General features: G+C 41.8%; 3 protein-coding genes across 4 annotated transcripts; 2 read left to right on the plus strand and 1 right to left on the minus strand.

The window, feature by feature from the left end:
• LOC115593590 (E3 ubiquitin-protein ligase RNF26-like) lies at window positions 1–4470 on the minus strand. 2 transcript variants are annotated; one of them, XM_030437174.1, is made up of 2 exons: window positions 3964–4470; window positions 1–2856 (listed from the first exon to the last, which is right to left on the minus strand). In XM_030437174.1, the coding sequence occupies exon 2, from the start codon at window positions 2848–2850 to the stop codon at window positions 1600–1602; it is 1251 nt and encodes a 416-aa protein (XP_030293034.1). In that variant the 5' UTR covers window positions 2851–2856; window positions 3964–4470; the 3' UTR covers window positions 1–1599. The 2 variants fall into 2 exon arrangements, with proteins under 2 accessions (XP_030293034.1, XP_030293035.1); XM_030437175.1 differs by lacking the exon at window positions 3964–4470 and adding an exon at window positions 3721–3940.
• A 1040-nt stretch (window positions 4471–5510) lies between these two features.
• Window positions 5511–6492, plus strand: LOC115593603 (histone H2B 1/2-like). Its single transcript, XM_030437189.1, has one exon. The coding sequence runs from the start codon at window positions 5611–5613 to the stop codon at window positions 5980–5982; it is 372 nt and encodes a 123-aa protein (XP_030293049.1). The 5' UTR covers window positions 5511–5610; the 3' UTR covers window positions 5983–6492.
• A 3003-nt stretch (window positions 6493–9495) lies between these two features.
• LOC115593591 (uncharacterized) lies at window positions 9496–11306 on the plus strand. Its single transcript, XM_030437176.1, has 2 exons — window positions 9496–10473; window positions 11286–11306. Exon 1 carries the CDS (start codon window positions 9527–9529, stop codon window positions 10385–10387), a length of 861 nt encoding a protein of 286 aa, XP_030293036.1. The 5' UTR covers window positions 9496–9526; the 3' UTR covers window positions 10388–10473; window positions 11286–11306.
• The last annotated feature ends 23 nt before the right edge of the window (window positions 11307–11329 follow it).

An 11329-nucleotide genomic window follows, 5' to 3' on the forward strand; every position in this document is an offset into this window, starting at 1 on the left:
TTAAATTTCAAATGTGTTTTATTTTTCTTTAATTCAACACTGCTCAAAAACATGAAGCCTTGTGTTTTGTCCATGTTGGCATTGTTTCCTCATTGTCCCTGCCGCTGTCTATTTAATAATAATAGTAATAATAATAATGATAATAATAATAATAATAATGATAATTTAAGTTCAGTCAGGAGCATGAAGAGAAAAAAGAAAAAAGACAAAGTACAAAAAAACTTACGTACAATAAAAAGAAAAGAACACCACACAGGCTGAATAAAAGGAGATTAAGAAATGTTTCAGTTTGAAATCAGCCAGTGTGTATATTGACAATTATGTAATAAATACTAAGACATGACTTCCAGTGACTTGGGTAGATTATAAATTGCTCACCTTCATACAAGAAAACGCTTGAGTCAGAGATTTTTTCTCAAACTATTGGAATGGAAATGGTGAAGTTTGAAAGCTCACATGAAGGACATTTTATAAATGTGTGGGAATGAGAACAAAGTGAGGAATAAATAAAAAGGAATGAAGTTTAAACTCAAGCTTTTTACGGAGCCGGTATTCTTCTTTACACATATTTGACAACTTTTAATAAATAAATATTCAGAATATAAATAACTTAGATAAACTTACAGAAACAATCGTAGCAGTCGCAAAGTATTTGGCACAAATCCTCAGCTGTATTGATCCAGTGTTAATAATCAGCAGCCAATCACTTCAGCTGTTATGAAATGAGCGTCCACACTTCATTTAAGAGCTTCTCCTTGTTTTGGCATTTTAAAGTTGATGGCAAACATAAATAAGATAATTTTTTTTTATCATTTCAAGTGTTAAAAGCAGGACGCACGAATACTGTTAAACTAGAGAAGTCTCCTGCCTTGGATTACAAAATATTAGGCCAAAGAGTAAATTAACATAAACACACAAATTAACATACCAGTAGTTGGCACTTTGCGATACTCGATTCTACAGACACAAATCGGCTCAAAAGCTTTTAAAGGAACTGTTCACCCAAAAATTTACATTCATTCATTATCTCCTCATCCCCATGCTGATGGAAAGACAGGTGAAGTTTTGTAGTCCGCAAAAAACATTTCTGGAGGTTCACAGTAAAACAGCGCTGCAGCATTCTCCTAAACAACTGAAGCGACTGGGGACTTGTTTTAAAGCATAAAAAACAACCCAAAAAAAGAAGAAAGAAAAATGGCTCCACACAGATCGTTTGTTGTGATCCAAGTCTCAAGAAGCCCCGAGATCCCAGACTGATTTGAAGAGATGTTGTAAACACCCTCAACATGTAGGCGAGTTCATGTACACAATACTTGTAGCCTAACATCATCATTGAAGATTTTGGCTTAAAAAGGGCGTAAATAACAAATCAATTTGGGATCTCGGGACTGATGGAGATTTTGATTTGACTGGACGAGCTGTATGGAGCCACTTTAACACAACTCCCCATCTACAGAAATGTTTTGTGGACATTCCATCAGCAGTGAGGACATAATGACCTGTTCCTTTAAGCTCAACACCCAGAATTTACAAAAAAAGTGACTATAGCTCCTTTGTTTGTCTTGTGCTGCAGTTTGTAGTTCTCTGATCCATCACCCGTCAGAGAAAGACGTCCATGGTCTGTGTGATCGGCTGCCTGCAGAGCGGACAACAGCGCTGCTGGGCGTGTCGGCGTTGGGTCAGGATGTCGGCGCAGTGCCGGCAGAGACAGAGGTGGCGGCAGGGCAGCAGAAGCACCGTCTTGCTCAAGTCCTGACAAATGACACACTTCTTCCTCTCCTCCTGCTCCTTCAGCAGGCGGAGCAGATCGCCATCAGTGGGGGGGCTGCTGCCCTCTGTCAGGGTGGAGTTTGGTCGGGACATTCTCGTCCTGCTGCTGCTCGCTGACTTGCGGTCCTGCTGAGAGTCCGGTAGGCTCGGCTCATTCGCTGACGGCAGGTTGGTCTCAGTGATTAAAGCATCTGTGTGCGGCAACCTTGTTGTACTCACTTCCTGTGCTGTCCTGGTGTCGACCTCCTGATTGGCTGCAGCTTGTTCCTGGATCCTCTGCACACCACGAGCTCTTGGCAGCGCGCTCACCAAATAAAGACTCAGCTGTCTGGCGAGGACAGGAAGCCTCGGGTTCAATAACAGCACAGCCACTGAGACGATAACCGCTGTGATGAGCAGGCCGTGTGAGTCCACCATGAAAACCGTGAAGAAGACACGTCCCAGTCCTCCCAGGAAGTCCAGAAGCAGCTGGCAGGGCGTCCACAGCAGCACAGAGGCACCGACCAGACAGCTGTAGAGGAAGGTGAGCAGAGTCAGAGCCAGCTCCACCACTTTGTGCACGGGGTCCGCCACCACCTCCCAGACACCCGCCAGCACAGACAGACAGTTCTGCATGCTGATGAGGACGATGTTGACCACCGTGTTGACAAAGTAGAGGACGAGGCTGAGCGCGATGCAGAGGCCTTCGCACGTCTGACGCAGGAAGCAGCTCCCTGAAATCAGCCCGCGGTGCAGCACATCCTTGATGCGCCACGCGACATGACAGGAGAGGTGCCCAACCATCTTGAAACTCTCAAACACTCCTCCCAGCGTCTGTAGCCAGCCCTCCACAATGTGCACAGCTCCACAGGCTGCACTGGAGACAGCCTCGCTGGCCGTGAGGAACGAGAAAAGGGCAAAGTTCCAGTATTCGACCAGAGTGGATCCGCTCAGCACGACCAGCGTGTTGTGGAGGGACGCACACATGCTGGACAGGACGCGAAACAGCCAGCTGAACGTCCTGATGACCAGGTCGAGCAGCAGGCAGCAGGCGTCCAGACATCTTCCAACAGCAAGAACGACGATGTTCACTCCATCCATATTAGGCTGCAGAGAAGAGAAATTGAGTTAGAGCTGCACCAGTCAACATACATTATTTATGCCAGGCAAAGATATATTTAATTTCTCTGTGAATTTGAATAATTCAGAATGCTTGAAAATCATATCTGACTCTGTTATGACCTCTGGTGGCATTAAGGTGACTTCTACAGGACACAGCAGCCTGGGAAAGGTTGAACTACATCTTTTTAACAGATTGAAATAGGATTTTATTCCAGACAGCACACATTTGAACCCATCTTAAACCCTAAGCTGTACCTAAGTAAAGACATAGCAACTGCCCTGCAAAGATCATTGTTGTTGGGATATTACACTTACATGGTACTGATCTCAATCATAACGCTACTACCACAAATTTCCAAATTAATAGGATGCACCCATGTTCAGTATTTACTGTTTTAACTGAAGACGTGTCCAAACATTAACAGGCTAGTAAAAGTAGTCCATGTGGGAAGCTCCCATTAAAAACACCAGTTCATTCAAATTGTGTTGAGCACAGATCCCAAAGTGGCACGAAAAGCCTGTAAATGCTACTGACATGCTCACTGAATTGAAGTAGAATTGGTGATGTATTTAAGTGGACGGATTGTAAGAATAAATGACAAGGAAACAAATTATTTAAGCTGAAAATCAGTCTAATTGAGTCTTGCTGTGTACGCCGAATTTAAGAGAGGCTCTCGTTAATGGTGGAAAATTATTTAAGCCGTTCTTCTCATGTTTGTCTAGACGTGTAAACTTAAAATTTACAGATTTCTAAAGGGAGTTTGGTATTTAAAGCTAGAACCTTTAGCTACTAGCAAACGCGAGTGGAGTCATCTGTGGATAGACAGCTAACGTTACTATCCTACTAACCTTTACAAACGTCGGTTACTCAACTAGCACATTAATTTCTATACATATTTATCCTTTATATCTTAAGTCCTTTAGCAGTCATTAGCAACAACATCATGCCGACCTATCGTTGCTACCGTTACCGAGTAGACCACACCCATTAGCATCAGCTAGCCAGAAAGAAATATATATCTCAAACAAAAACAAAGAGAAGCTTACGGGGGAGAATCGGTTGGGGGCCGTTTTTGAGTGGACATGACTCACCGTAACAGCATGGCGTGGAAATGCTTAACCGCTGGCACGCGTGAAGATAACTTCAAGTGTTAGCCATGATGTTTTAGCATGTTGTCATTAGCTTCTTCTTCGCTGTGTTTATCGCAAACGGACGAAAAGTGTGTGTACCGCCTACTACTGTCCGAGACCCTGTACTACAAGTCAGAGGGGGATAATGTACACTACACTGACAGCTTTACTTGTTACTTAACAAATTCAGAATTTTATATACGAAATATAGAATTTGACAATGACAAAATAGTTCCACAACTTCAACAGTTAATCCTCCTTATATATCATTACAGAGTATGTCAAGAGTATGTTAATACTTTTAGTATTTTCCTGATTTTGTTTTATCTCATATTTCTTATTTTATGTATTTGTTACTTTTATTCTATATAAGATACATTAAGTTAACATTTTCATTGCAGAACGGCTTAAAATAGAGTATTTTTACAGTGTGGTGTTGGTACTTTTCCTCGTGAGACCTTATTTCAGAAAAAAAAAAAAAAAATAATAAATCTTTGTATGTTACTATACAAAGACAGACAAATAATGTTTCGATCCAGCTTGATTTGTGTCATGAATCATGCATATGTTTGTCGTCGGCTTCAAACATAATAAAGTCTCAGCTGGCTGTAAAGAAATACAATATCAACACAAATTATCAACAACAACATGGCCGCCAACTCGGCATTGAAAATGTACTAAAATTATATTAAATCACAATAAATCTGTACATATTGACAACTGCAGTTATGTGAAAGGAGAGTTCGTCAGTTGTGTGAGCTGCTAATATACAAGAGCAGCTCTACAATGTTTAATTATAGGGTTTGGTGAGCGTTCAATGAGACAATATCACTAATGCCATTTAACTATTGAACCAGTGACCACAGTGTTACCAGACTCCCTTAACAAATCGCATCATTTTAAGAGTTTACAAATGAGGAGGAACTTGACAAACTTTGTAAAACTTTCCTGCGACAAATACTAAATATCTAATGTCTTGTTGTAAATTCAGCATTAATTGCAATACATTAAGATGTTTCTTTCCTCAAAGAAAGTGTCAGTTTGTCGCAGCATCTGCCTCTTTGCCTAAAGTGCGTCTTTTTCCAGAAAACTGCCTGTAAATAAAAACAACATCAAAATACCAGAATCCCTTTAAAATATCACTAAATGTAGTTAAATGTCGAGATATGAGAAATCCTGTCAACTCTGAACCGCGGTCTGTAACAAAACCTCAACTATTAGGGCATTCTCATTTATTCGGCAAACGTCTTATATGAATACATTTAATTATCTGTCCACAAAGTCGTTGACTTGTTTGTAGACGGCGCCACTACGTCATATGTGTGATTCATGACATTGTTCACACAGGATCAACACATAATTTGCCTCTCTGGATTCACTACCGTATAAAGTTTTTTTTTTTTTTATGAAATAAGGTCCCGTTGAGCAAACCGGAAGCGCCCGTCCGACGTGAGTTTGCAGTCATGAGGCGCATGCTCAGTCGCGTTTATATTCAGCCAATACTGTACGAGAACTAGCACAGTCTCATTTGCATAGAGCTTATATAAATACATTACTCTATCCTAGAGGCACCACCCGTCAAAGGAAACGAAATCGGCAGAATCAAAAATGCCTGAACCAGTCAAGATAGCGAAGAAGGGCTCTAAGAAGGCCGTTTCTAAGAGCGTCAGTAAACCCGGCAAGAAGAGGAGGACCAAGAGGAAGGAGAGCTACGCTATCTACGTGTACAAGGTCCTGAAGCAGGTCCACCCCGACACCGGGATCTCCTCCAAGGCTATGGGCATCATGAACTCGTTCGTGAGCGACATCTTCGAGCGCATCGCCGGTGAAGCCTCCCGTCTGGCTCACTACAACAAGCGCTCCACCATCACCTCCAGGGAGATCCAGACCGCCGTCCGCCTGCTGCTGCCCGGGGAGCTGGCCAAGCACGCCGTGTCTGAGGGCACCAAGGCTGTCACCAAGTACACCAGCTCCAAGTAAACCCTCTGAAACCATCAACACAAAGGTCCTTTTCAGGGCCACACACAACAAATCCTCAAAGAGTAATTTCCTTTAAGATTTGCCCTGTTAAAATTACAGTCCGACATGTTTGATGTGATTGACGTCCTGATATTGTGAGATAAGCGCAGCATATAAAAACTGCTGACTCATTGTATGACTCAAACGTATTTCGCTGGAAGTGGCGCAGTGTAGTTAGAAACTGTAGCCCACTGGAAGCTGCTCAACTGTCCAGCTGTGTCCACTCTCCCTCACTTGTGCTTAATAGTCAACATTTCTGTAAACTTTACTGTGTATATATTTCTGGGAGTGATATATTTAAATAATTATTACATAATATCCCAGTCTGGGATCATTAAAGTAATTCTATCTATCTCTGTTGGCCATACAAACACGTTTTAAATGCACTGTGATGTAACAGATCAAACAACATTCAGTTGGTATGAAAGTTATTGGTTTCAAATAAAGATTTTAAGTAACTTTTATGCCTGACGTTCGTTTCTCTCTATTATATATCAATTAATCATGTATGCTTGGATGTACTCAAACATAAGAAGGACAAGTATTCCAGGAAAGTCTCAGTGATATTTTGTAACAGTGATTTCATAATGCACTTTCAAAACCCTCTTCAAATCAATGTATTTTTTTTTTTAATTCAATTTCAGTTAAATGTCTAAAATAAGGTCTGTGTTTACCACATGCTGAAGATATGAACACATTGTTTTCTGCCATGTAAAAATACATCACATGTCACACAGAAATGGTATACAGATATTGTGGTCTACAGATACTATCCAGAGCTGGCTCTGTTGGCTGTTTGGGACAATACGATTATGAAATATACAAAATATCATGTAAATAAATGTAATTAACGAGTACTTACCAGACAGTAAATTACTTAATGAGTTAGGAATGTCGTAGTGTTACATGTGATTTTTTAATTCCCTGGTAAATCAGAATTTTTGTTTTGTGTTTCTTGAATATTTTTGATCAACAAATTTAATTTCACTTTAATTGCATATCACTAATGTTGAGTAGTGTAGCGAATTTCGCTCGGTGCAAGACCCTACTTCCGGTTTACTTCCTGACCTGATCTGCCCAAGCTGACCATATCGGATGCCCACAGACTCGTCCGAAAGGGATGCTCTGCCCCCCGGAGTAAACGGGAAAAGGGGTACAAGATGTACCTTTCAAGTTTTATTGACAACTATGAAGTTATGTTTGAAATTGATAGCAAAACACATCCACATTGTGGTATCGCTAACTAGCTAGCAGTAACTATGTAGCTAACATTTAGGTCAGTTGTCCTGTAGAGATTTTAGATTTGTAGAATTATCCATTGTTTTTAACGTTTAACGTTTTCTAGTTGAGGTGCATACGACCAAAAAAAAAAAAAAAACAAACCCCGCAGCACCCTGAAAAAGCGGTAACTTCTCAGAACCAGAAGAAATGATTATATCGGGCGCAGAGAAAACATAACCTATCGCTATCGGACACTGGCTGTACACACGGGCGAAAACGATCTTTTTTTCCTCCGTCTTCCTCGGCATCGTTTTAAGAATATTTGCGTCCACACGGATCCACTGAAAACGACCGAAAACGCTGTCGTTCATATTCCAGAACAGTAAACAAACAGTAGACGGAGAAACCGAACACAACAAGAAGAAGATGAAAATGGCTAGTGCAAGGAAACCAGAATCGTGTGGACCGTTAATGAGGTCCAACTGCTGCTGCGCTTGGCTAGTTGCGTAGGAGACGATCTATCAACTTCCGGTTTGAGGACGGTGGGCACATGCATTTCCGGTTTCCAACGCCGGCCAGTGTGTCCAGAATATAGAAACATGACTTTCTACACGCGCTGTCTCCAGGATCTTCCAAGTTTAACAATAAACGATATTAACCGCATCATTCAAGCTGCGACATCAGCGCCAAGGAGTAAGCGAGAGAAAGGCTTCAAAATGTACATTTCCACGTACATTGACAATTACGAAGGTAAGCTAATTTACTAGCTTAATAGCTAACGTTACCTAACATAAACAGTACTGAGGATTAGCTAGCTTGCTAACCAGCTAAATGTGCTATCTAACGTTGGTTATTTTGACAACTATGTGACTACTATGACCCAGTTTTAAGTTTGTTGATGATAACTTGATATTTTCCCAAGTATCAAATAAAGATCAACGGACAGGGAGAGTGAGCGTCCGAGCAACCTGCCACAGGTCTATGAGGAAACATGAGAAACCTCACAACCTCAGAGTAGGAAGATAGAAGATAGTTCAGCTGTTCGTCAGTTCTGCTCCAACCTTTTCAGGGGATTTGAAGTGGCTAGGATAGGTTCTGGAACTCTATAACATTAACGGCTGAAGTAGGTAAGATAAGATGGGCACCTGTCTCGTAAGGGTAGCATTCAAATATTTAGCCTTCACGAAACCCCCAGAAACTGGTTGTGGTGGCTGTTCTTTGTATGTTAAGTTTCATTTATCTGCATGCTGTTCAGTACTGTTGAACAAACTATATTTGAACGTAGGTTTGAGTAAATTAAGACGCTAACATTATAGACATCTCAGACTTACCTATTTTAATTTCCTTACATTGCAATGTTCCAAAAACAAAAGAGAAATATACTACTCTCTTTTTGTGATGTTATTGATAATTTGATGAGCCTACTACCACAGTTACTCAAAACAATCTGATCAAGTTTCTCATTTCTCTTTTTCTGTGTAATATTTAAGCTGATGTGTTAATATCTGCTTTATGACTCTTAACATGATAACGCTTTTTTCCCAAGATTGTCCTTGAGGACTCCTCCCCTGTGCAGATGACTGATGCAGAGTGTTCATGTGTGGCTGGAACAGCACTGTGCAACCATAATGTTGCACTGCTGTACCAGACCGCACACTACTCTCAGCTGAACATTGCTGCTGTTCCCCCAGTCCTGAGTTGTACAGAGACGGAACAACGCTGGCACAAGCCAAGAATTATGGTAAGTCGATGAGTGCTATAAAACCACATTAAACAAGGATTTGCTATGTGAATTTGCAGTACATTTTTTTTAGTCAGAGCTGAATTGTGTAAATGAATTGATTTTCATGTTTTTTTTTCAAGATTTTTTTTGTAAAAAAAGCCAACTTTATATTTGTATACTCTGTCAGTATCACACCCTACACCAGACAAACTATGAAGGAGACCCAATAGTTTTTTTAACGACTATTTCAATAAATGTTATTATTAATAGGGTGTGAAGCCAGGCCGGGTCAGTGACATGGTGGTGATGTCTACCAAGCCAAAGCCGAGGACTGTTGCTAATGGTGTAAGGTAATTATGTCTTGCTTTATAACCTGTTATACAAAACTGTTATTGTCTTTCAGTGTAAAATAATTCTTTCTTATTTGAATTATGAAATGTGATTCCACACAGGAGCACACTTTACAAAGCAGTGAGGGGGGACCTGCCTGATCCTGATGTCCTTAAATAGGCTGAGGTTTATGAGGACTTTTCAGCGGACATCGCACCACTCGTCACCACCATGGGAATCAGTGCTGATGTCCCACTGGTTGACTCAGCATTTGGGAAAGTTCAGGAAGGCAGTCCCATCTCCTACGAGCACCCAGTGCCTGTGAGCCGGACTGTGTTATTCCACCCAGATGCCCCTCCACCACCACCTCCACCTCTAGATGGTTACAGGTTGGAGCCTACTAGCTGTCAGTTTGTGTGCAGCCTCCAGCAGCAGCTACATCTGCAATCTCTAGAAACTCATTTGGAAATGGCCAGGAAAATAGAGGTTGCTACAAGGGAGCAGAGTGACTCTGTAGAGTGGCATAGAGTCAGGAGGAGTAGGATCACATCTTCCCGCTTCAGGGAGATATGCCATGTCCGTGGTCAAAGCTCAGCAGAACGCCTTGCTGAGCGAATTAAAAAGGGTGTGGCTCAAACGGCACCAATGAAGAGGGGCCTGGCACTGGAGCCTGTTGCCATTCGGGAGTATTGTTGCGCAAAGAGCACCAGTTACTGGCCTTGTGGCTTTGTCATTCACCCTGATGCTCCCTGGTTAGGGTCATCTCCTGATGGGGTTGTGTTTGATCCAGCTGAAAATCCACCCTTTGGCCTGCTGGAGATCAAATGCCCAAATGCCAAAAGTTATGTTGACTGTACATACTTGAGACTGCAAAGCGACACGATGAAATTAAAAAAGCAGCACAGCTACTACTGGCAGGTCCAAGGCCAGCTCCTCATTACAGGAATGGAGTGGTGTGACTTTGTTGTATTTGCAGAAGAGGACATGGTAGTCCAGAGGATCTACAAAGATGCCGAGGTTGCTGCAGTCCTTAGGGAGAAGGGAGATTACTTCTTTTTTTACTTTTACATGGCAGGTTGCTTGAAAATCTAAAGTCAAACTTTCACAGTTTAAGCTAACGTTAGCAGCTGTCCTGTCTCTAATTGATGTGTGAAAGTTTACACTCTAGCCCCTAACAGTTCCAGGGTTTCCTCTACATGTAATTGACTGTGGCGCACCGCCACGGCAAAATAAAAGCCGCCACACCTTAAAAATTCAGGCATAAATAAATCTAGTGTTGGAGAAAGGAAATATTTTACCATCGTCTTCCACCGCAGTATTTGACGTTAACTAGCATGTTGGACATTTAGCTTGATAATTAGCTAGAGGATTAGAGCAGAGTCCTGCACGGGTCTTATTTTGCAAACCAGCCCGAACCCGCCATATATATATAACCACATCCGACCCGTTTTCCGACAGTAGCACAAATTACATTCCGTACCCGAGCCAACCCGCTATAAATTGATACCAACGTCCGAAGGAAAATTGGACGGACGCAATTTTTAAAAGTGAAAGTAAGCCAGCGTGGGAATGGGAGTTCTGGGAGGGCGCACTCACGCATTAATGAGCTCATATGAAATATAAATGCTTATCATTTGTGTCGCTAATAATGACTGATGATAAGTGACGCCCTGAAAATGGCAATCGTAAAACCCGACCCGCCTCTCCAGGCGTCCGACCCGATCGCATCTGTGTCCGACACAGTACAATATTTTTCACCCATGCAGGACTCTGAGTTGGATAACTCCTCTCTTAAAACAAATAATAAAAATATTTCTTTACAACATGAATCTTCATTCCAAGCCCATGCGTTCATGATGGCTGTGTGAGAGCATTCCCTAAATAGCCTATGACATAAGTAAAAATATTACATTATGATGACCCAAACTGTACACCCCCCACCCCCCGCCCGCCAGCGCCAGTCTCGGAAAATACTGGAGGAAACACTGAGTTCCCACAATAAGTTAGCTCTATTTCAACACATTGGTGTCCTCT

This window comes from Sparus aurata, chromosome 13 (genome assembly GCF_900880675.1).
Source record: "Sparus aurata chromosome 13, fSpaAur1.1, whole genome shotgun sequence".
In the NCBI taxonomy this organism is placed as follows: domain Eukaryota; kingdom Metazoa; phylum Chordata; class Actinopteri; order Spariformes; family Sparidae; genus Sparus; species Sparus aurata.

What these genes read in the sequence shown, in the direction of transcription:
- LOC115593590 (XM_030437174.1), bottom strand. Translation starts at nt 2,850, where the DNA reads ATGGATGGAGTGAACATCGTCGTTCTTGCTGTTGGAAGATGTCTGGAC.
- LOC115593603 (XM_030437189.1), top strand. Translation starts at nt 5,611, where the DNA reads ATGCCTGAACCAGTCAAGATAGCGAAGAAGGGCTCTAAGAAGGCCGTT.
- LOC115593591 (XM_030437176.1), top strand. Translation starts at nt 9,527, where the DNA reads ATGGGAATCAGTGCTGATGTCCCACTGGTTGACTCAGCATTTGGGAAA.